The sequence below is a fragment of the Pecten maximus genome, chromosome 14, assembly GCF_902652985.1.
Source record: "Pecten maximus chromosome 14, xPecMax1.1, whole genome shotgun sequence".
In the NCBI taxonomy this organism is placed as follows: domain Eukaryota; kingdom Metazoa; phylum Mollusca; class Bivalvia; order Pectinida; family Pectinidae; genus Pecten; species Pecten maximus.
The window spans coordinates 33,728,572-33,755,610 of NC_047028.1; the positions used below are offsets into that span (position 1 = coordinate 33,728,572).

General features: G+C 42.2%; 1 protein-coding gene across 1 annotated transcript in view; it reads right to left on the minus strand.

Moving 5' to 3' along the window:
- The window catches only part of LOC117342714 (high choriolytic enzyme 1-like), a 33,900-nt gene extending 8,534 nt beyond the window's left edge, over positions 1–25,366 (minus strand). The window contains exons 1-10 of the mRNA XM_033904931.1: positions 25,242–25,366; positions 23,115–23,133; positions 22,489–22,568; positions 21,714–21,798; positions 21,073–21,208; positions 11,468–11,643; positions 10,176–10,397; positions 3,328–3,360; positions 2,843–2,983; positions 959–1,203 (exon numbers count right to left, since the gene is read on the minus strand). Of these exons, the coding sequence (XP_033760822.1) occupies positions 959–1,203; positions 2,843–2,983; positions 3,328–3,360; positions 10,176–10,397; positions 11,468–11,643; positions 21,073–21,208; positions 21,714–21,798; positions 22,489–22,568; positions 23,115–23,133; positions 25,242–25,313 (1,209 nt within the window). The 5' untranslated portion in view covers positions 25,314–25,366. The remainder of the gene's footprint in view (positions 1–958; positions 1,204–2,842; positions 2,984–3,327; positions 3,361–10,175; positions 10,398–11,467; positions 11,644–21,072; positions 21,209–21,713; positions 21,799–22,488; positions 22,569–23,114; positions 23,134–25,241) is intronic.
- Positions 25,367–27,039: the final 1,673 nt, after the last annotated feature.

Here is a 27,039-nt window from a genome sequence, read left to right on the forward strand (position 1 = left end):
AGTGTTATAAACTGTTCTTTAAAACTCCTAGGGATAGTCAGCGTTATAAACTGTTCTATAAAACTCCTAGTGACAGTCAGCGTTATAAACTGTTCTATCAAACTCCTAGTGACAGTCAGCGTTATAAACTGTTCTTTAAAACTCCTAGTGACAGTCAGCGTTATAAACTGTTCTTTAAAACTCCTAGTGACAGTCAGCGTTATAAACTGTTCTTTAAAACTCCTAGTGACAGTCAGCGTTATAAACTGTTCTATAAAACTCCCAGTGACAATCAGCGTTATAAACTGTTCTATAAAACTCCTAGGGACAGTCAGCGTTATAAACCGTTCTATAAAACTCCTAGTGACAGTCAGCGTTATAAACTGTTCTTATAAACTCCTAGAGACAGTCAGCGTTATAAACTGTTCTTATAAACTCCTAGAGACAGTCAGCGTTATAAACTGTTCTATAAAACTCCTAGTGACAGTCAGCGTTATAAACTGTTCTTTAAAACTCCTAGGGACAGTCAGCGTTATAAACCGTACTATAAAACTCAAACTCCTAGGGACAGTCAGCGTTATAAACTGTTCTTTAAAACTCCTAGTGACAGTCAGCGTTATAAACTGTTCTATAAACTCCTAGTGACAGTCAGCGTTATAAACCGTTCTTTAAAACTCCTAGGGACAGTCAGCGTTATAAACCGTTCTATAAAACTCCTAGGGACAGTCAGCGTTATAAACTGTTCTATAAAACTCCTAGTGACAGTCAGCGTTATAAACTGTTCTATAAAACTCCTAGGGACTGTCAGCGTTATAAACTGTTCTTTAAACCTCCTAGAGACAGTCAGCGTTATAAACTGTTCTTTAAAACTCCTAGGGACAGTCAGCGTTATAAACTGTTCTTTAAAACTCCTATGGACATTAAGCGTTATAAACTGTTCTTTAAAACTCCTAGAGACACTCATTGTTTCACACTCTACCTTAAAATTCCTAGGGACGGTCAGCGTTATAAACTGTGTTGTCCACTGGTTGGTCTGACTCCCAATGAACCGTTTGAAGGTGTAATCGATCCCGGTGCCTTCCGCTTTCATGTTGAACTCCTTGACGCCAGAACCGTATATGAAGTAGGAGAACGAGATGCAGGTCTGGCCTGATGGCAGGGTGTCAGTGGTTAGGCGGGCCACTTTGTTATGGTGGTGTCTGGCCTGAGCCAAGTAGTATTTACCTGTAAAAGTATCACGTCTCTCCATCAACATGCTAGCTTAAGTTAGTTAGCTAGTTTAGTTAGTTAGTTTAGCTAGTTAGTTATTAATTAGTTAGTTTAGTTAGTTAGTTCAATTATCTAGTTAGTTTAGTTAGTTAGTTATTTTATTTTAGTTAGTTAGTTATTTTAGTTTAGTTAGTTAGTTAGTTAGTTAGTTAGTTTAGCTGGTACATCCTTGTGTCTTCCACCAAAGTTGCTTAACTTAAGGTCATCCCTTAGCTTGTTTTCCTACAGAATGTATCATTTCAGGAAAATGACAATCTTAAATTTACTGATTATACAACATCGACGTGAAAAATTTGTTTTATTACGCTTTCTACAACAAAATGTGGATATAATTGCAAGGCATGGACATTAATAAACATTACAACTGTTGAATAAGTTTCAGTTAATACCACACGTAGAGTACACTCCAAATGCGTTTTGATTGGTTGACACGTTGATATTTGACCGGGACTATTGTCTAATCACATGGTTCAATGCGTTTTGATTGTCTAAAGCTTGAAGGCCGCGTCACTAAGTCTCGGAAATGATTACGCACAAGAAGTAGTTCGCAGTTGTTGTTGGTTTTTTTTATGTCATATTTTTGAAAGTTTATATAGATTTCTATTAATTTGCAGATTTGAAAATAATAAACTTACTTGATTTGTTATGAGATTTCCACACATTTCCAAATTTGTCAGTTTTGCATATCATTTAACGACATTTCACTTTAGGTAATATTCTTACACCTCAAATGATATTATGAAAAGAAAACACGTTGACACAAAACTAGTCAATTTACCTTATAGGCGTCTGCTTCCGATAAGTATTTATAGGAAATAAATATTAGCCTTAATCCTTCTTAATCAACAAGGTGTTACACTCAAGAAACCAGAAGTTGGGGTGAGCTTCAATTCACTTTGAATTTAAGTTCAATCCGATTAAAATATCAAACGCACGCAAACTTCAGTAACGTACCTTGGTTTAGAATCCGTAAATATCAGTGCATGCTATTCTTTAGTCGTATGACAATTATTTAAAGATGAAAAAATGGATCAAAAGGGAGCATGATAGCCGACGATGCACCGACTTGGAACGGAAGTAGTCTGTATATTTTAGTGGTATGCAGAGAGGCAATCTGATTGGTTGACAACTCTATACCCAATACAAACGATAATTGTCGACCAATTAAGTCTACTTCTGTTCCACAGTCGATGCAACGTAGATCTTAAAGTGTTGCACCTTTGTTGATAGAGTATAAGTAGTGTATCATTTTTTTTTCTATTATCACTAGCCAGAAGACGCCTGTGATTAATCCTTAATATTTAAAGTTCTGTATGGAAGTTTGGGGTTTTAATGGCGTACATGTATTCATGTTACTCTACAATGCATGAATTATTGGTAGCAGAATTAATTGTGTCTTAGTCGACAGACGAGCTCCTGTAAAATATACCAGTCGGCTAACCTCGGCTGATTCCGGAAACTCGGTACTGTCCGTCTTTCTTCGGAAAATCACGAATATTACGGAAAGACCCGAGATGATATTCCTATTAGTTTAACGTAGGACTCTGCCGAGATCTGACGAGAGTAAAGATCACATGACAATTTCTGAACTGACCTGCCGAGTTAGTATGGTCAGCGTTAGGCCCAGTGCCATGAGTATGTGTGGCGCCGGAGTGTTGTACCCAGTTAAAATTATCAGTGGTATCTTGGTGGAGGTGTGAGCAGGTCGTCTCAAAATTACATTCAATTATTTTATCTGTGTTAAAAATGATTTCAGAAATTTGAAATAAAAATGGAACGATAACAATCCAATAATAATAATAATTATTGTAATGATAATAAATAATTAAACAATATCAATCTTCAATAGAAATTAAGAAATACTGTTTGATTAGAAGAAAATATATGTGCGTCAATTCCTTACAGTTTAAATAATTCGGTATTACAGCTCATCTGACTATGAAAGTCATCATTCGATACCTCAACAACCGAAATATAACGTGTATGACAAGTCTTGCACATAAATTAGATAACTTGAATTGATGTATAAAAATTATCATCTTCACTCGAGTATATCATGTTTGATAATCAACAGCTTACGTGGTTCGGAAGGCTCCGCTATGTGAGTTAAATCTGAAAGAAAGTATAACAAAATGCGAGTAACAGTATGAGTAACAATGTGAGTAAGAATAGGAGTAACAATGTGAGTAACAATGGCAGTAACAATGGGAGTAACAATGTGAGTAAGAATAGGAGTAACAATGTGAGAAACAATAGGTGTAACAATGGTAGTAACAATGTGAGTAAGAATAGGAGTAACAATGTGAGAAACAATAGGTGTAACAATGGTAGTAACAATGTGAGTAAGAATAGGAGTAACAATGGGAGTAACAATGGGAGTAACAATGTGAGTAACAAAGTGAGTAACAATGGGAGTAACAATGTGAGTAACAATGGCAGTAACAATGGGAGTAACAATAGGAGTAACAATGGGAGTAACAATGGGAGTAACAATGGGAGTAACAATAGGAGTAACAATAGGAGTAACAATGGCAGTAACAATGGGAGTAACAATGGCAGTAACAATAGGAGTAACAATGTGAGTAACAAAGTGAGTAACAATGGGAGTAACAATGTGAGTAACAAAGTGAGTAACAATGGGAGTAACAATGTGAGTAACAATTGTAGTAACAACAGGTGTAACAATGTGAGTAACAATGGGAGTAACAATGTGAGTAACAATGGGAGTAACAATAGGAGTAACAATGTGAGTAACAAAGTGAGTAACAATGGGAGTAACAATGTAAGTAACAATAGGAGTAACAATGGGAGTAACAATGGGAGTAACAATGTGAGTAACAAAGTGAGTAACAATGTGAGTAACAATGTGAGTAACAATGGGAGTAACAATGTGAGTAACAATGTGAGTAACAATGTGAGTAACAATGGGAGTAACAATGTGAGTAACAATGTGAGTAACAATGGGAGTAACAATAGGAGTAACAATAGGAGCAACAATGGGAGTAACAATGGGAGTAACAATGGGAGTAACAATAGGAGTAACAATGGGAGTAACAAAGTGAGTAACAATGTGAGTAACAATGGGAGTAACAATGGGAGTAACAATGGGAGTAACAAAGTGAGTAACAATGTGAGTAACAATGGGAGTAACAATGGGAGTAACAATGGTAGTAACAATGTGAGTAACAATGCGAGTAACAATGTGAGTAACAATGGGAGTAACAATGGGAGTAACAATGTGAGTAACAATGTGAGTAACAATGTGAGTAACAAAGTGAGTAACAATGTAAGTAACAATAAGAGTAACAATGTGAGTAACAATGTGAGTAACAATATGAGTAACAATGTGAGTAACAATGGGAGTAACAATGGGAGTAACAATGTGAGTAACAATAGGAGTAACAATAGGAGTAACAATAGGAGTAACAATGTGAGTAACAATGGGAGTAACAATGTGAGTAACAATAGGAGTAACAATGGGAGTAACAATGTGAGTAACAATGGGAGTAACAATGGGAGTAACAATGTGAGTAACAATAGGAGTAACAATGTGAGTAACAATGGGAGTAACAATGTGAGTAACAATATGAGTAACAATGTGAGTAACAATGTGAGTAACAATGGGAGTAAAAATGTGAGTAACAATGGGAGTAACAATGGGAGTAACAAAGTGAGTAACAATAGGAGTAACAATGTGAGTAACAATGTGAGTAACAATGTGAGTAACAATGTGAGTATCAATGGGAGTAAAAATGTGAGTAACAATGGGAGTAACAATGGGAGTAACAAAGTGAGTAACAATGTGAGTAACAACAGGTGTAACAATGTGAGTAACAATGGGAGTAACAATAGGAGTAACAATGTGAGTAACAAAGTGAGTAACAATGGGAAGTAACAATGTAAGTAACAATAGGAGTAACAATGGGAGTAACAATGGGAGTAACAATGTGAGTAACAAAGTGAGTAACAATGTGAGTAACAATGTGAGTAACAATGGGAGTAACAATGTGAGTAACAATGTGAGTAACAATGTGAGTAACAATGGGAGTAACAATGGGAGTAACAATAGGAGTAACAATAGGAGCAACAATGGGAGTAACAATGGGAGTAACAATGGGAGTAACAATAGGAGTAACAATGTGAGTAACAATGTGAGTAACAATGGGAGTAACAATGTGAGTAACAATGTGAGTAACAATGTGAGTAACAATGTGAGTAACAATGGGAGTAACAATGGGAGTAACAATAGGAGTAACAATAGGAGCAACAATGGGAGTAACAATGGGAGTAACAATGGGAGTAACAATAGGAGTAACAATGGGAGTAACAAAGTGAGTAACAATGTGAGTAACAATGGGAGTAACAATGGGAGTAACAATGGGAGTAACAAAGTGAGTAACAATGTGAGTAACAATGGGAGTAACAATGGTAGTAACAATGGTAGTAACAATGTGAGTAACAAAGTGAGTAACAATGCGAGTAACAATGGGAGTAACAATGGGAGTAACAATGGGAGTAACAATGGGAGTAACAATGTGAGTAACAATGGGAGTAACAATGTGAGTAACAATGGGAGTAACAAAGTGAGTAACAATGCGAGTAACAATGTGAGTAACAATGGGAGTAACAATGGGAGTAACAATGGGAGTAACAATGTGAGTAACAATGTGAGTAACAATGTGAGTAACAATGTGAGTAACAAAGTGAGTAACAATGTAAGTAACAATAGGAGTAACAATGTGAGTAACAATGTGAGTAACAATATGAGTAACAATGTGAGTAACAATGGGAGTAACAATGGGAGTAACAATGTGAGTAACAATAGGAGTAACAATAGGAGTAACAATGTGAGTAACAATGTGAGTAACAATGTGAGTAACAATGTGAGTAACAATGGGAGTAACAATGTGAGTAACAATAGGAGTAACAATGGGAGTAACAATGTGAGTAACAATGGGAGTAACAATGGGAGTAACAATGTGACTAACAATGTGAGTAACAATGTGAGTAACAATGGGAGTAACAATGTGAGTAACAATAGGAGTAACAATGTGAGTAACAATGTGAGTAACAATGGGAGTAAAAATGTGAGTAACAATGGGAGTAACAATGGGAGTAACAAAGTGAGTAACAATGGGAGTAACAATGTGAGTAACAATGTGAGTAACAATGTGAGTAACAATGGGAGTAACAATGGGAGTAAAAATGTGAGTAACAATGTGAGTAACAATGGGTGTAACAATGTGAGTAACAATGGGAGTAAAAATGTGAGTAACAATGTGAGTAACAATGGGAGTAACAAAGTGAGTAACAATGGGAGTAACAATGTGAGTAACAATGTGAGTAACAATGTGAGTAACAATGGGAGTAAAAATGTGAGTAACAATGGGAGTAACAATGGGAGTAACAAAGTGAGTAACAATGGGAGTAACAATGTGAGTAACAATGTGAGTAACAATGTGAGTAACAATGGGAGTAACAATGTGAGTAACAATGTGAGTAACAATGGGAGTAACAATGTGAGTAACAATAGGAGTAACAATGGGAGTAACAATGTGAGTAACAATGGGAGTAACAATGTGAGTAACAATGGGAGTAAAAATGTGAGTAACAATAGGAGTAACAATAGGAGTAACAATAGGAGTAACAATAGGAGTAACAATGTGAGTAACAATGGGAGTAACAATGTGAGTAACAATAGGAGTAACAATGGGAGTAACAATGTGAGTAACAATGGGAGTAACAATGGGAGTAACAATGTGACTAACAATGTGACTAACAATGGGAGTAAAAATGTGAGTAACAATGTGAGTAACAATGGGAGTAACAAAGTGAGTAACAATGGGAGTAACAATGTGAGTAACAATGTGAGAAACAATGTGAGTAACAATGTGAGTAACAATGGGAGTAAAAATGTGAGTAACAATGTGAGTAACAATGGGAGTAACAATGTGAGTAACAATGGGAGTAAAAATGTGAGTAACAATGTGAGTAACAATGGGAGTAACAATGTGAGTAACAATAGGAGTAACAATGTGAGTAACAATGGGAGTAACAATGGGAGTAACAATGTGAGTAACAATAGGAGTAACAATGTGAGTAACAATGGGAGTAACAATGGGAGTAACAATGGGAGTAACAATGGGAGTAACAATGTGAGTAACAATAGGAGTTACAATGTGAGTAACAAAGTGAGTAACAATGGGAGTAACAATGTGAGTAACAATGTGAGTAACAAAGTGAGTAACAATGGGAGTAACAATGGGAGTAACAATGTGAGTAACAATGTGAGTAACAATGGGAGTAACAATGTGAGTAACAATGGGAGTAACAATGGGAGTAACAATGTGAGTAACAATGTGAGTAACAATGGGAGTAACAAAGTGAGTAACAATGGGAGTAACAATGTGAGTAACAATGTGAGTAACAATGTGAGTAACAATGTGAGTAACAATGGCAGTAACAATGGCAGTAACAAAGTGAGTAACAAAGTGAGTAACAATGGTAGTAACAATGTGAGTAACAATTGTAGTAACAATAGGTGTAACAATGTGAGTAACAATGGCAGTAACAATGTGAGTAACAATGGGAGTAACAATGTGAGTAACAATGGGAGTAACAATAGGAGTAACAATAGGAGTAACAATGGCAGTAACAATAGGAGTAACAATGTGAGTAACAATGGCAGTAACAATGGGAGTAACAATGGCAGTAACAATAGGAGTAACAATGTGAGTAACAATGGGAGTAACAATGGGAGTAACAATGTGAGTAACAATGGGAGTAACAATAGGTGTAACAATGTGAGTAACAATGGGAGTAACAATGGGAGTAACAATGGCAGTAACAATGGGAGTAACAATGGCAGTAACAATAGGAGTAACAATGTGAGTAACAATGGGAGTAACAATGTGAGTAACAATGGGAGTAACAATGTGAGTAACAATGGGAGTAACAATAGGTGTAACAATGTGAGTAACAATGGGAGTAACAATGGGAGTAACAATTGTAGTAACAATGGGAGTAACAATAGGAGTAACAATAGGAGTAACAATGGCAGTAACAATAGGAGTAACAATGTGAGTAAGAATAGGAGTAACAATGGCAGTAACAATGTGAGTAACAATGGCAGTAACAATGGCAGAAACAATGGCAGTAACAATAGGAGTAACAATGTGAGTAACAATGGGAGTAACAATGGGAGTAACAATAGGAGTAACAATGGGAGTAACAATAGGAGTAACAATGTGAGTAACAATGTGAGTAACAATGGGAGTAACAATAGGAGTAACAATGTGAGTAACAATGGGAGTAACAATGGGAGTAACAATGTGAGTAACAATAGGAGTAACAATGTGAGTAACAATGGGAGTAACAATGGGAGTAACAATGTGAGTAACAATAGGAGTTACAATGTGAGTAACAAAGTGAGTAACAATGGGAGTAACAATGTGAGTAACAATGTGAGTAACAAAGTGAGTAACAATGGGAGTAACAATGGGAGTAACAATGTGAGTAACAATGTGAGTAACAATGGGAGTAACAATGTGAGTAACAATGGGAGTAACAATGGGAGTAACAATGTGAGTAACAATGTGAGTAACAATGGGAGTAACAAAGTGAGTAACAATGGGAGTAACAATGTGAGTAACAATGTGAGTAACAATGGCAGTAACAATGGCAGTAACAAAGTGAGTAACAAAGTGAGTAACAATGGTAGTAACAATGTGAGTAACAATTGTAGTAACAATAGGTGTAACAATGTGAGTAACAATGGCAGTAACAATGTGAGTAACAATGGGAGTAACAATGTGAGTAACAATGGGAGTAACAATAGGAGTAACAATAGGAGTAACAATGGCAGTAACAATAGGAGTAACAATGTGAGTAACAATGGCAGTAACAATGGGAGTAACAATGGCAGTAACAATAGGAGTAACAATGTGAGTAACAATGGGAGTAACAATGTGAGTAACAATGGGAGTAACAATAGGTGTAACAATGTGAGTAACAATGGGAGTAACAATGGGAGTAACAATGGCAGTAACAATGGGAGTAACAATGGCAGTAACAATAGGAGTAACAATGTGAGTAACAATGGGAGTAACAATGTGAGTAACAATGGGAGTAACAATAGGTGTAACAATGTGAGTAACAATGGGAGTAACAATGGGAGTAACAATTGTAGTAACAATGGGAGTAACAATAGGAGTAACAATAGGAGTAACAATGGCAGTAACAATAGGAGTAACAATGTGAGTAAGAATAGGAGTAACAATGGCAGTAACAATGTGAGTAACAATGGCAGTAACAATGGCAGAAACAATGGCAGTAACAATAGGAGTAACAATGTGAGTAACAATGGGAGTAACAATGGGAGTAACAATAGGAGTAACAATGGGAGTAACAATAGGAGTAACAATGTGAGTAACAATGTGAGTAACAATGGGAGTAACAATGGGAGTAACAATAGGAGTAACAATGGGAGTAACAATAGGAGTAACAATGGCAGTAACAATAGGAGTAACAATAGGAGTAACAATGGGAGTAACAATAGGAGTAACAATGGCAGTAACAATGGGAGTAACAATAGGAGTAACAATGGGAGTAACAATGGGAGTAACAATAGGAGTAACAATGGCAGTAACAATAGGAGTAACAATGGCAGTAACAATGGGAGTTACAATGGCAGTAAAAATGGCAGTAACAATGGCAGTAACAATGTGAGTAACAATGCGAGTAACAATAGGAGTAACAATGCGAGTAACAATGGGAGTAACAATGGGAGTAACAATGGCAGTAACAATGGGAGTAACAATGGCAGTAACAATGGCAGTAACAATGGGAGTAACAATGCGAGTAACAATGGGAGTAACAATTGTAGTAACAATGCGAGTCACGATGTCGAATTTATGTAGATAACTTACCAACTCCACAGTTGTAAAGAAGTTGTATTTTCTGAACGTCTTTCCTACTGAGCGCCAGACGCTGGCCAATTACCGCCGTGTGAGATTTGGGAACGAGAGTTGGTTTTGATTTATCAACAGCAAAAGCATACGCTCCGTAGTGCATTATTGAGTCGTAGTCGTAAGAAACACCGAGGGTGTTCATTTGACGTGTAGTCTCCTTATTGTAGTCTTTCTGGTTACCTGGTGAAACAACAGTCAGCCATTAACCTCCCCAACTGGTATTACACTAATAACAGAAAGGCGTCTACTAAAAACAGGACGTGAAGCGCGACGATCGGGTTATTTTGTACACAACCTTGGGGGTCCTCAGTGCCCCCTGTCACCCTTGTCCCCATCCCCATATCCCCCACCCCAACTACCCCTTCCCCAACCTCATTCCAAATCAGGAGCGGTATATAAGTCATAAACGATCACAAATTGAATAATAACACAATTTAATTATACTTCTAGATATTAAGGCCTGATATGTAAACAAGTATTTCATTGGTAGAAAAACACGGACGTAATCCACCAATCGTATTAGATAAAACAAGCTCTGGAATAACCAATCAACGACAAGATATAAACACCAATACCCCTGCCGTAATGAATGATAATGCTGTAGATATTATAGCATTTTATTTCCGTTTAAACAATTCAACAAACAATGTACATACAACCCTACATAATACCTGTAATGGCTATAGGATACATCATGATTATTTTCCCTTTTCCTTTCTTCTTTCTATTTTCTTAATCGATACATTTCTGTTGAAATGTGAAGAGTAATCGAAGATTATTCAAACTTCCCAGAGTCTTCCAACTGGATTTGACACCTAATTAGTGATTACACGTCATGTCATGAACAAATATATGGTTTTATTTTATGTTTATTATATATCTATATATATATATATGTGTGTACATAAAAAAAACAAAAAAACACACACACACCCCAAAAAAAACAAAAACAAAAAGAAAACAAAAACAAAAACAAAACAAAAACAAAAACAAAACAAAAAACAAACAAAACTTAACGACAAACTGTTCAACTCTACATGGACACGAACTTTTTTCTCTCGATATATATGTTTATATATACATACATTCATTTTATTTTGCTTTGGATTGGAATATCAATTTTTGAACATGCTTAATAGATGCAAGAGAATATCAAAGAAACTGTGAAATGTATCGTTATATCGTTTAAGAGAGGGTGAATCCTATATAACATCGTAACCTGTTATTTTATGGGACAGAATTTGACATACTTGTCACTACATTTTCCAAATGTACCGTTACGTAGTTATCCCGATCGTAGCGTTCATGCTCGTGGAAAAATCCAAGCACGTGCAGAAACTCGTGCATTGCGGTCCCCTTAGATTCGCAACCGTGTCCCAGGGAGACATCACCCCGACCTCTGTGATGTCCGACGGGAGAGTGGCACCTACAACAGAGACGTGTATTTCAGTCACAGATTTGGTCAGTCGGATCTGCATGCTGTGCAAAATATGCCAGGGTGTCAACATCCCAGGGCGAAATAAACAAGGGCGTCAACACCCTTGGGTAAAATATGCCAGGGCGTCAACATTATAGGACAAAATATACCAGGGCGTCAAAATCCCAGGGAAAAATGAACCAGAGCGTCAACACCCTAGGGTAGAATATACCAAAGCGTCAACATCCCAGGGCGAAATATACAAGGGCGTCAAAATCCCAGGGCATATTATACCGAGGCGACAACATCCTAGGGCAAAATATACCATGGCGTTTACATCCTAGGGCAAAATATACCATGGCGTCAACATCCTAGGGCAAAATATACCATGGCGTCAACATCCTAGGGCAAAATATACCATGGCGTCAACATCCTAGAGCATAATATACCAGGGCGTCAACATCTCAGGCCAAAATATACCAGGGCGGTCAACATCCCAGGGCAAAATATACCAGGGCGTCAACATCTTAGAACAAAATAAACCAGGGCGTCAACATCCCAGAATAAATATACCAAAGCGTCAACATCCCAGGTTGTTTGTTGTTTTTTTTATTTGTTATTTATGTCTTGAGCAAGGTTATTCAGGGATTTGAATAACTAATAAGAACGTGAGATAATTAATTCTGCACTCAAAAGGAAGTGTATCGCTTTCTTAGAAAATATTTGCACCAGATGTTCACCTCGGTTTGTTAAGAGACAATTTTCAAAGTCTTCAGGTTTGTAATGAGGAAAAATGTTCCTTATATTCCTCGTTACAGCAGAATAATCTAACTTTGGAAGGATACATGAAATGTCAAAGATCATTGAGAAATTTACTACACATGTGCGTGCTATTTCAAAAGAGTTATCTCTCTTTAAATGAAATTACAATGGTTATCGTTCCTTTATGCAACATTCGTTGTCGTCACGAAGTTTTGCGATCCGTTGAGATACCAGCGGAAGAGAAGAGGACGTCAGGTTTTATTACATGAAGTGTTTTCTACAAAACGGCATATAACACGAGTTTCATTAAAGTTGTGAATACTTATAATAACACCTGACTCATCATTCTGATCTGCTATACTTGTATATATAGATAGTGTCGTGGTATCAAGGCTGACCATAGAGAATTACCTGAACATGTTAAATATTTTCCGGCGAGCCACAGCCCAATAATTGGGTTTATTGAAGTTCAAACTACGTTCTAACTGTGTTGAACTACGGATATCTACGTATAACTACACAGATTAAAGGTCAACTCTGGTCCACTAAGGTCACCCAAAACTACGGTTATCTCCCAATACGGCCTTCCTCCACAATACGGTAATTCCCACAGTACGGTCATCCCCCACTACGGTCACCCCCACTACGGTCATCCCCCACTACGGTCATCCCCCACTACAGTCACCCCCCACTGCGGTCATCCCCAACACTACGGTCACCCAACACTACAGTCTTCCCCCAACACTACGGTCATCCCCCAACTATGGTCATCCCCCACTACGGTCATCCCCCAATTACGGTCATCCCCCACTACGGTCATCCCCTCACTATGGTCATCCCTCACTATGGTCATCCCCAACACTACTATCATCCCACACTACGGTCACGCCCCACTACGGTCATCCCCCACTATGGTCATCCCCATAATACGGTCACCCCCACTACGGTCACCCCCACTACTATCATCCCACACTACGGTCATCCCCCACTACGGTCATCCCCCACTACGGTCATCCCCCACTACGGTCATCCCCCACTACTATCATCCACCACTACGGTCATCCCCCACTACGGTCATCCCCCACTACGGTCATCCCCCACTACGGTCATCCCCCACTACGGTCATCCCCCACTACGGTCATCCCCCACTATGGTCATCCCCCACTACGGTCATCCCCACTACGGTCATCCCCACACTACGGTCATCCCCCACTACCGTCATCCCCCACTACGGTCATCCCCACTACAGTCATCCCCACTATGGTCATCCCACACTACGGTCATCCCCACAATACAGTCATCCCCACTACGGTCATCCCCACACTACGGTCATCCCCCCACTACGGTCATCCCCACTATGGTCATCCCCCACTACTATCATCCCCCACTACGGTCATCCCCACTATGGTCATCCCCACACTACTATCATCCCCCACTATGGTCATCCCACACTACGGTCATCCCCACACTACAGTCATCCCCACTACGGTCATCCCCACACTACGGTCATCCCCCACTACGGTCATCCCCACTATGGTCATCCCCCACTACTATCATTCCCCACTACGGTCAACCCCACTATGGTCATCCCACACTACTATCATCCCCCACTATGGTCATCATACACTACGGTCATCCCCACACTACAGTCATCCCCCACTACGGTCATCCCCACTATGGTCATCCCCCACTACTATCATCCCCCATTACGGTCATCCCCCACTACGGTCATCCCCACACTACAGTCATCCCCACTACGGTCATCCCCCACTATGGTCATCCCACACTATGGTCATCCCCACACTACAGTCATCCCCCACTACGGTCATCCCCATACTACGGTCATCCCCACACTACAGTCATCCCCACTACGGTCATCCCCAACACCACGGTCATCCCCACACTACGGTCATCCCCAACACTACGGTCATCCCCCACTATGGTCATCCCCCACTACGGTCATCCCCCACTATGGTCATCCCACACTACGGTCATCCCCCACTACGGTCACCCCCACTATGGTCATCCCACACTACTATCATCCCCCACTATGGTCATCCCCCACTACGGTCATCCCCACTATGGTCATCCCACACTACTATCGTCCCCCACTATGGTCATCCCCCACTATGGTCATCCCCCACTACGGTCATCCCCACTATGGTCATCCCCCACTACTATCATCCCCCACTACGGTCATCCCCACACTACGGTCATCCTCACTATGGTCATCCCACACTACTATCATCCCCCACTATGGTCATCCCACACTACGGTCATCCCCACACTACAGTCATCCCCCACTACGGTCATCCCCACTATGGTCATCCCCCACTACTATCATCCCCCACTACGGTCATCCCCCACTACGGTCATCCCCACACTACAGTCATCCCCACTATGGTCATCCCACACTACGGTCATCCCCACTACGGTCATCCCCCACTATGGTCATCCCCCCACTACGGTCATCCCCACACTACGGTCATCCCCACACTACGGTCATCCCCACACTATGGTCATCCCCACACTACAGTCATCCCCACTACGGTCATCCCACACTACGGTCATCCCCACTACGGTCATCCCCCACTATGGTCATCCCCCACTACGGTCATCCCCCACTATGGTCATCCCCCACTACGGTCATCCCCACACTACGGTCATCCCCACACTACGGTCATCCCCACACTACAGTCATCCCCACTACGGTCATCCCCCACTATGGTCATCCCCCACTACGGTCATCCCCACACTACTATCATCCCCCACTACGGTCATCCCCACTACGGTCATCCCCCACTATGGTCATCCCCCACTACGGTCATCCCCACACTACGGTCATCCCCCACTATGGTCATCCCCCACTACGGTCATCCCCCACTATGGTCATCCCCCACTACGGTCATCCCCACACTACGGTCATCCCCACACTACGGTCATCCCCACACTACAGTCATCCCCACTACGGTCATCCCCCACTATGGTCATCCCCCACTACGGTCATCCCCACACTACTATCATCCCCCACTACGGTCATCCCCCACTACGGTCATCCCCACTACGGTCATCCCCCACTATGGTCATCCCCCACTACGGTCATCCCCACACTACGGTCATCCCCCACTATGGTCATCCCCCACTACGGTCATCCCCACACTACAGTCATCCCCACTACGGTCATCCCCCACTATGGTCATCCCCCACTACGGTCATCCCCCACTACGGTCATCCCCACTATGGTCATCCCCCACTACGGTCATCCCCACACTACGGTCATCCCCCACTACGGTCATCCCCACACTACGGTCATCCCCCAGTATGGTCATCCCCCACTACGGTCATCCCCCACTATGGTCATCCCCCACTATGGTCATCCCCCACTACGGTCATCCCCCACTATGGTCATCCCCCACTACCGTCATCCCCACACTACAGTCATCCCCACTACGGTCATCCCCCACTATGGTCATCCCCCACTACGGTCATCCCCCACTACGGTCATCCCCACACTACAGTCATCCCCACTATGGTCATCCCACACTACGGTCATCCCCACACTACAGTCATCCCCACTACGGTCATCCCCCACTATGGTCATCCCCCACTACGGTCATCCCCACACTACGGTCATCCCCCACTACGGTCATCCCCACTACAGTCATCTCCACTATGGTCATCCCACACTACGGTCATCCCCACACTACAGTCATCCCCACTACAGTCATCCCCACTATGGTCATCCCCCACTATGGTCATCCTCCACTATGGTCATCCCCACACTACAGTCATCCCCACTACGGTCATCCCCACTACGGTCATCCCCCACTACGGTCATCCCCCACTACGGTCATCCCCCACTATGGTCATCCCCATAATACGGTCACCCCCCACTATGGTCATCCCCAACACCACGGTCATCCCCAACACTACGGTCATACCCCACTACGGTCATCCCACACTACGGTAATCCCCATACTACGGTCATCCCCACACTACGGTCATCCCCTACTATGGTCATCCCCATACTACGGTCATCCCCACACTACGGTCATCCCCACACTACAGTCATCCCCACTACGGTCATCCCCCACTACGGTAATCCCCACTATGGTCATCCCCAACACTACGGTCATCCCCCACTACGGTCACCCCACTACGGTCATCCCCCACTACGGCCATCCCCACACTACGGTCATCCCCACTACGGTCATCCCCACACTACGGTCATCCCCTACTATGGTCATCCCCACACTACACTCATCCCCACTACGGTCATCCCTAACACTACGGTCATCCCCACACTACGGTCATCCCCTACTATGGTCATCCCCAACACTACGGTCATCCCCAACACTACAGTCATCCCCACTATGGTCATCCCACACTACGGTCATCCCCACACTACAGTCATCCCCACTACGGTCATCCCCCACTATGGTCATCCCCCACTACGGTCATCCCCACACTACGGTCATCCCCCACTACGGTCATCCCCACTACAGTCATCTCCACTATGGTCATCCCACACTACGGTCATCCCCACACTACAGTCATCCCCACTACAGTCATCCCCACTATGGTCATCCCCCACTATGGTCATCCCCACTATGGTCATCCCCACACTACAGTCATCCCCACTACGGTCATCCCCACTACGGTCAACCCCCACTACGGTCATCCCCCACTACGGTCATCCCCCACTATGGTCATCCCCATAATACGGTCACCCCCACTATGGTCATCCCCAACACCACGGTCATCCCCAACACTACGGTCATACCCCACTACGGTCATCCCACACTACGGTAATCCCCATACTACGGTCATCCCCACACTACGGTCATCCCCTACTATGGTCATCCCCATACTACGGTCATCCCCACACTACGGTCATCCCCACACTACAGTCATCCCCACTACGGTCATCCCCCACTACGGTAATCCCCACTATGGTCATCCCCAACACTACGGTCATCCCCCACTACGGTCACCCCACTACGGTCATCCCCCACTACGGCCATCCCCACACTACGGTCATCCCCACTACGGTCATCCCCACACTACGGTCATCCCCTACTATGGTCATCCCCACACTACACTCATCCCCACTACGGTCATCCCTAACACTACGGTCATCCCCACACTACGGTCATCCCCTACTATGGTCATCCCCAACACTACGGTCATCCCCAACACTACGGTCATCCCCAACACTACGGTCATCCCCAACACTACGGTCATCCCCCACTATGGTCATCCCCACACTACGGTCATCCCCCACTACGATCATCCCCCCACTACGGTTACCCAACACTACGGTCATCCCCAACACTACGGTCATCCCCAAAACTACGGTCATCCCCCACTACGGTCATCCCCCACTACGGTCATCCCCAACACTACGGTCATCCCCAACACTACGGTCATCCCCCACTATGGTCATCCCCACACTACGGTCATCCCCTACTACGGTCATCCCCCACTACGGTCATCCCCAACACTACGGTCATCCCCAACACTACGGTCATCCCCCACTACGATCATCCCCCACTACGGTCATCCCCCACTACGGTCATCCCCACACTACGGTCATCCCCCACTATGGTCATCCCCACTATGGTCATCCCCCACTATGGTCATCCCCAACACTACGGTCATCCCACAATACGGCCACCCCCCACACTACGGTCATCCCCCACTACGGTCATCCCATACTAGGTCACCCCATACTACGGTCACCCCCACACTACGGTCATCCTCACTACAGTCATCCCCAACACTACGGTCATCCCACAATACGGCCACCCCCACACTACGGTCATCCCCCACTACGGTCATCCCCACACTACAGTCATCCCCAACACTACGGTCATCCCACAATACGGCCACCCCCACACTACAGTCATCCCCCACTATGGTCATCCCCCACTACGGTCATCCCCACACTACGGTCATCCCCCACTATGGTCATCCCCCCACTACGGTCATCCCCACACTACAGTCATCCCCACTACGGTCATCCCCACACTATGGTCATCCCCACACTACAGTCATCCCCACTACGGTCATCCCCCACTATGGTCATCCCCCACTACGGTCATCCCCCACTACGGTCATCCCCCACTATGGTCATCCCCCACTACGGTCATCCCCACACTACGGTCATCCCCCACTATGGTCATCCCCACACTACAGTCATCCCCACTACAGTCATCCCCCACTATGGTCATCCCCCACTACGGTCATCCCCACACTACAGTCATCCCCACACTACAGTCATCCCCACTACGGTCATCCCCCACTATGGTCATCCCCCACTACGGTCATCCCCACACTACGGTCATCCCCCACTACGGTCATCCCCACTACAGTCATCCCCCACTATGGTCATCCCACACTACGGTCATCCCCACACTACAGTCATCCCCACTACAGTCATCCCCACTATGGTCATCCCCCACTATGGTCATCCCCCACTATGGTCATCCCCACACTACAGTCATCCCCACTACGGTCATCCCCACTACGGTCATCCCACACTACGGTCATCCCCCACTACGGTCACCCCCCCCCCCCTACGGTCATCCCCCACTACGGTCATCCCCCACTACGGTCATCCCCCACTATGGTCATCCCCATAATACGGTCACCCCCACTATGGTCATCCCCAACACCACGGTCATCCCCAACACTACGGTCATACCCCACTACGGTCATCCCACACTACGGTAATCCCCCACTACGGTCATCCCCCACTATGGTCATCCCCATAATACGGTCACCCCCACTATGGTCATCCCCAACACCACGGTCATCCCCAACACTACGGTCATACCCCACTACGGTCATCCCACACTACGGTAATCCCCCACTACGGTCATCCCCCACTATGGTCATCCCCATAATACGGTCACCCCCACTATGGTCATCCCCAACACCACGGTCATCCCCAACACTACGGTCATACCCCACTACGGTCATCCCACACTACGGTAATCCCCATACTACGGTCATCCCCACACTACGGTCATCCCCTACTATGGTCATCCCCATACTACGGTCATCCCCCACACTACGGTCATCCCCACACTACAGTCATCCCCACTACGGTCATCCCCCACTACGGTAATCCCCACTATGGTCATCCCCAACACTACGGTCATCCCCCACTACGGTCACCCCACTACGGTCATCCCCCCACTACGGCATCCCCCACACTACGGTCATCCCCCACACTACGGTCATCCCCTACTATGGTCATCCCCACACTACACTCATCCCCACTACGGTCATCCCTAACACTACGGTCATCCCCAACACTACTGTCATCCCCCACTACGGTAATCCCCATACTACGGTCATCCCCACACTACGGTCATCCCCTACTATGGTCATCCCCAACACTACGGTCATCCCCAACACTACGGTCATCCCCAACACTACGGTCATCCCCAACACTACGGTCATCCCCAACACTACGGTCATCCCCCACTATGGTCATCCCCAACACTACGGTCATCCCCCACTACGATCATCCCCCACTACGGTCACCCAACACTACGGTCATCCCCAACACTACGGTCATCCCCAAAACTACGGTCATCCCCCACTACGGTCATCCCCCACTACGGTCATCCCCAACACTACGGTCATCCCCAACACTACGGTCATCCCCCACTATGGTCATCCCCACACTACGGTCATCCCCTACTACGGTCATCCCCCACTACGGTCATCCCCAACACTACGGTCATCCCCAACACTACGGTCATCCCCCACTACGATCATCCCCCACTACGGTCATCCCCCACTACGGTCATCCCCACACTACGGTCATCCCCCACTATGGTCATCCCCACTATGGTCATCCCCCACTATGGTCATCCCCAACACTACGGTCATCCCACAATACGGCCACCCCCACACTACGGTCATCCCCCACTACGGTCATCCCATACTAGGTCACCCCATACTACGGTCACCCCCACACTACGGTCATCCCCACTACAGTCATCCCCAACACTACGGTCATCCCACAATACGGCCACCCCCACACTACGGTCATCCCCCACTACGGTCATCCCATACTAGGTCACCCCACACTACGGTCATCCCCACACTACGGTAATCCCCACACTACAGTCATCCCCAACACTACGGTCATCCCACAATACGGCCACCCCCACACTACAGTCATCCCCAACACTACGGTCATCCCACAATACGGCCACCCCCACACTACGGTCATCCCCCACTACGGTCATCCCACAATACGGCCACCCCCACACTACAGTCATCCCCAACACTACGGTCATCCCACAATACGGCCACCCCCACACTACGGTCATCCCCACACTACGGTCATCCCCACTACAGTCATCCCCAACACTACGGTCATCCCACAATACGGCCACCCCCACACTACGGTCATCCCCCACTACGGTCATCCCATACTAGGTCACCCCACACTACGGTCATCCCCACACTACGGTAATCCCCACACTACGGTCATCCCCCACACTACGGTCATCCCCATACTAGGTCATCCCCATACTACGGTCACCCCATACTTCTGTGACAGTAAGATATGACCGCGCCATAACCAACTACGGCCCAATATATCACAACGTCTACTATCTAAAACAAAGCGTTATTGTTTAATCTGATAATTACCCAGTCCCTGGCACGACCTGGATATAATCGGTTTGTGTAGTCCTCGGTACGAAGTGTACACACGTCTTTCCATGAACCTTAGTGTCTTCTTCAATTTCTCTCATCGCCGCCTCGTAAGTTTGTCGAACTGATGTGGCTAGTAAAATATGGATTAGATTAAAAATCATTCCCGTTAAGGTGCTGTATTTCCGATCAGTTTGCTGTGATTGCTTCGTTTTTCACTGACAAAGCAGTGACAGTTGTTGATAATGGATTTTTTTTTATTTTTGATTTATTTATTTTTTTGAAAATGATATATTAATGACTTAGACATCAGTAATGACTTTAGAGCATTGGGCTCCGAAAACACCTTAGCATATACTACTAGCTATCCTACAAACAGATACCCTCCTGCTGCTGTATACATTTCGGAATGTATCTCCGGTTCCGTATTCTCTGTTATAATAACCTAACAGAACTCATGAAAATAACTCCGTGTAAAAATTAAAATACCAAAATGGTTTCTTTCTATAAATTATTTATTTATTTATTCAAAATACCCAGGTAACCGCAGTATCAAAAATTAAAATACCAAAATTGTTTCTTTCTATAATTTATTTATTTATTTATTTATTGGTATTACGTCGTCCAGCTTTACTTACGATAACTACTACTGATGACGTAGGGTACGACGCCTCCTGTCCACAGGGCAGTATGGTACGTGTTGGTGTTGATGGCATTCCGCTTCTGTAATGACAATGTGGCCATGGTGGTTTGAGTTAAAGCGGTATGCTACCTTTGCACGATATACATGTGATCTGAATTTAATACTGCTTTAATATATTGGAAATATTTCTACCCAGAATCGCTCCTGACACTCACATCTTAGTAATGGTGGCCGGTTATGGGGCATTTTTTGTTGCGATGTGTTGAATTTAAGGAGTAATGGTACTATCGTGGTTGTCCAGATCCAGAAGCTGTTGTTAACATGATATTGTTGAAGTTGTCATCCGAGGAGATGTATTGTAAAGTAATGATCAGGCCAAAATAAAAATATAGTTGGTTTGGCGTAACCCGCCCGACCCAGAAAAACTGTGCAGACTCAAAACATTTTATTGTGAAAAAATAAATTTTTTTTTTTTTTTTTTTACGATTTGACCGTTCCGGATATTTATGTCCGGAAGTTGCTGTGCAGGTTTGAAACTACATGTACATCTATCTCCCAAAGCCAAATATTTCTAAGTGCGGACTCATCTGTATTTCAATCAGACTGAACATTCATAAAATGTCGAAATAGATTGGGTTTTTTTTCGGTCCAAGTCTTTATAAAAGATCCCTTTGAAGCATTTGAAATTCATGATGTAAATTAACTTATAATTGGTTTTTAAAAATGAAAAAAAAAATAAAAATAAAAAAAATAATTAATGGTAGGCTTACATTCTCTACACTCCAATCTTGGGTATTTTTGTCTCCGAGAATCTCCGAGTCGGGAACTTCAAAATCCTTCTCCTGTAGGACTGATGTATATAAAAACATGGATCAGTATCAGAGCTCGTGATAAACATAATCATCGTCATATATCAAAATGTTTCTAGAAAGTTTGTAGATAAAAATGTATCTAAAATCAAGCCATCTTAAGAGAACCCATCTTTGACGTCATCGTTTTAGAACACCACAATAACTTATCAATTGGAATGTGATACGTTGATGGAAAGCGTTCATTTTGGTTATTTTATTGACGGGTTTCAATAAAGGACATCTTTGCTTAAAATTGTCATTACAACAAACATTTCACGGCGGTTCTGTCAGAAAAATAAATAAAACCATCACCTGTAAATACCAAATATATATATATTTTTACGAATACAGCTTTTATAAACTTTTTTTGTTTTCATTTTAAATGTCATTTTAGTAATCGTTTAGAAGCGTATGTATATTCTCAACTACTTTCTCTATTTGATAAATAATTTTTGATTATCTCAGTTAAACCAATTACCAAACTAAAACAAAAGATTTAATTAATTTGTGATAATTTAACTTTGATAATAATGAAAAACTCTTACCGAACTCGCTTACTTCAATCTGTAAATTTATAAAACACATCACACGTTACAATGAAATTCCAAAACATTAACTAGTCATCGATTATCATATCATTTGTACCCATAAATAGTCAGGTCAGTTTGGCTGTCTCGGAAAAATAATAGTCAATATGTATGGACTACAAAAGCGTATTAAGGCCACTGAATTATGTAAAAACAAAAATGTGCAAGAAAGTATCTTGTACGTACAACTTCGTATCTTTTCCACTAAGTATGTTGTGCATATACCAGTATTATCTTGTACTTGTAACTTAGCATCTTGCACAAAAAAAAATAAAAAATAAAAAATAAAAAATTCATAGTATTTATAGAACAACTTAATCTAACATAGTTGACCAAAAGAGGAAATTCGCCCAAACGTTCTAAGAATTAAAACCAGTAAGATATACTTAAGATACACATTGATTCCATACAAGAACCATATATATATAACTATATACAATGTATATAACTTAGAACAATAAAGCAAAATGCTTCACCTTGAACTGCACCTATCGCCAGGGTCATGACCTCGTCATTTGCCCATAATCCGGCGCCTGTCTTGTTTTCGTTTTCCCCCTTAAAGTACGTTATCACATTTCCCAAGAAGCTAGGTTTCATTCAGAGCGTTATTGCACATGAATAAAATGGTGGACAAGTGGTCGTTTTGAATTTCATATCGGTATTTCTTATTAAGTACTGAATCTATTTTTCTCAAATTCCACATGTAGGTCTCCCCTGAACCCTAGTTGTGCATGCTTAGTTCTACTAAGATTGAGCAGACAAGCAAAAAGGCCTTTTGATGGCGATCTTCAAAGTTGTAAGAACAAAATACTTAAATCGTACGTACAAAATACAAAGTTGTATGTACAAAATACTAAATCGTACGACAAAATACTAAGTTGTAAGTACAAAATACTAAATCGTACGACAAAATACTAAGTTGTAAGAACAAAATACAAAGTTGTAAGAACAAAATACTAGATCGTACGTACACAATACAAAGTTGTAAGAACAAAATACTAAATCGTACGACAAAATACTAAGTTGTAAGTACAAAATACAAAGTTGTAAGAACAAAATACTAGATCGTACGTACACAATACAAAGTTGTAAGAACAAAATACTAAATCGTACGACAAAATACTAAGTTGTAAGTACAAAATACTAAATCGTACGACAAAATACTAAGTTGTAAGTACAAAATACTAAATCGTACGACAAAATACTAAGTTGTAAGTACAAAATACTTAATCTTACAGATACTAATTAAGTTTTACGTAAAGATATTAAGTTGCAAGTAAAGATGCTAAGTTGTACGTACAAAATACTAGGTTGTTCTTACAAAATACTAAATCGTTCATACAAAATCTTAAGTTTTACGAACAAGATACTAAATATACGTACAAGATAGTGAGTTGCACGTACAAAACACTAAATCGTTCGTACAAAATCTTAAGTTTTACGAACAAGATACTAAATATACGTACAAGATAGTGAGTTGCACGTACAAAACACTAAATCGTTCGTACAAAATCTTAAGTTTTACGAACAAGATACTAAATATACGTACAAGATATTGAGTTGCACGTACAAAATACTAAATCGTTCGTACAAAATACTAAGCTGTTATTTAAAACAGTATTCTAAAAAAATAATAAGCCTGATGATATTTTCCATTCTGGTAAAAGTATATGTTAAAATGTTTGAAATGTTTAAATCTGATAACGTGGTCCATTTGTTTTTCCGAAAGGTCTAAAACACCTACTTTAGGTAACATACAGGTATTCACCAACTTCCAATTGGAACTAGGAGGTGGGAAAGTGTTCTTTGGGAAGATCTATTGGTGATTACTGTCGTTGTGGTTTTGAATCTGACTTTTTTCATGTTGAAAGGTTCAGTTTCCGAATGCCATCAACTATTCTGAAATATTTTGTTTAACAAGTATGAAAAAATTGAAAAAGATATGCTGTACTTAAAACATTTCAGTCTCCGTATTAACTAACAAAACCAGTGCAATCAATTGTAGAATGGATCAGAGTGTCAGTTCTGTTTTTTGTAAATACAATTACCAAAACACTTGTGTTTTAATCACAGATTTGATATTACCTTGCTGTTAAGGTCCAGTGGAACTGAAGTTACGTATCCTAGTAAGAGACATATACATTGATAAATCCTCATGACGATATTGTTGTAACCGAGAACCAATAGACAATTGATCCTTACACCTTTTACCACAATGAAATTACACCGAATACGTGTCCTATCGACGTACGTGTTTCTTAATATAGTATCTACTTCATAGGGCAGAGATATCTTCAACTCTGTCGACATCCTGACTTATCTTGTTTTTACAATGGACACTTACAAAGCGCCAATAGACGATATGGCGTTCGATACAGGTCAATACCATAGCCATGAACCCACACTAGCAAAGTTCACATGCCATGAACCTACACAAGGCCAGTTCACATGCCTTGAACCCACACAAGGAAAGTTAATATGTCATGAACCAACACTAATACAGTTCACATGTCATGAACCAATACAAGGGAAGTCCACATACCATGAACCAATAGAAGGGAAGTCCACATACCATGAACCAATACTAGGATAGTTCACATACCATGAACCCACACTAGGACAGTTCACATGCTATGAACCACCACTAAGACGGTTCACATGCCATGAACCAATACTAGCAAAGTCCACATACCATGAACCCGCACAAGGGCAGTTCACATGTCATGAGCCAATACTAGGACAGTTCGCATGCTATGAACCCACACTTGGACGGTTCACATGCCATGAACCTACACACAGACGGTTCACATGCCAGGATCCGATTTCGTTAACGTTCAATCACTTATGAAATTATTTACATTAAAATTTTCCAGAGAAAAACATGATCGTGTTTTTGGAAAAAGAGTTAGTTATAAATCCTTCTTTAATTCTTTGTCATTTCCCATGTAAAATATGTGATTGATGAACGCTATCATTGTATCTGTGATTGATGAACGCTGTGATTTTGTGTATGGTTGATGAACTCAATGCTTGTGTGTATGATTGATGAACGCTGTGATTGTGTGTGTAATTGATGAACACTGTGATTGTGTGTGTATGATTGATGAACGCTGTGATTGTAACTGTGATTGATAAACGCTATGATTGTGTGTATGGTTGATTAACGCTGTGATTGTATCTGTGATTGATGAACGCTGTGATTGTATCTGTGATCGGTGAACGCTATGATTGTATCTGTGATCGGTGAACGCTACGATTGTGTTTATGATTGATGAACGTTATGATTGTATCTGTGATTGATGAACGTTACATTGTATGATTGTGTGATGATTGATGAACGCTATGATTGTGTGATGATTGATGAACGCTATGATTGTGTGTGTAATTGACGACCGCTATGATTGTGTGTGTAAGTGACGAACGCTGTGATTGTGTGATGATTGATGAACGCTATGATTGTGTGATGATTGATGAACGCTACATTGTATGATTGTGTGATGATTGATGAACGCTATGATTGTGTGATGATTGATGAACGCTATGATTGTGTGATGATTGATGAACGCTGTGATTGATGAACGCTATGATTGTGTGTATGATTGATGGACGCTATGATTGATGAACGCTATGATTGTGTGTGTAATTGATGAACGCTGTGATTGTGTGTGTGATTGATGAACACTATGATTGTGTGATAATTGATGAACGCTGTGATTGTGTGTGTGATTGATGACCGCTATGATTGTGTGTGTAATTGATTAATGCTGTGAGTGTAGGTGTAATTGGTGAACGCTATGATTGTATATGTGATTGATGAACGCTATGATTGTGTGTATGATTGATGAACTCTATGATTGTGTGATGATTGATGAACGCTGTGGTT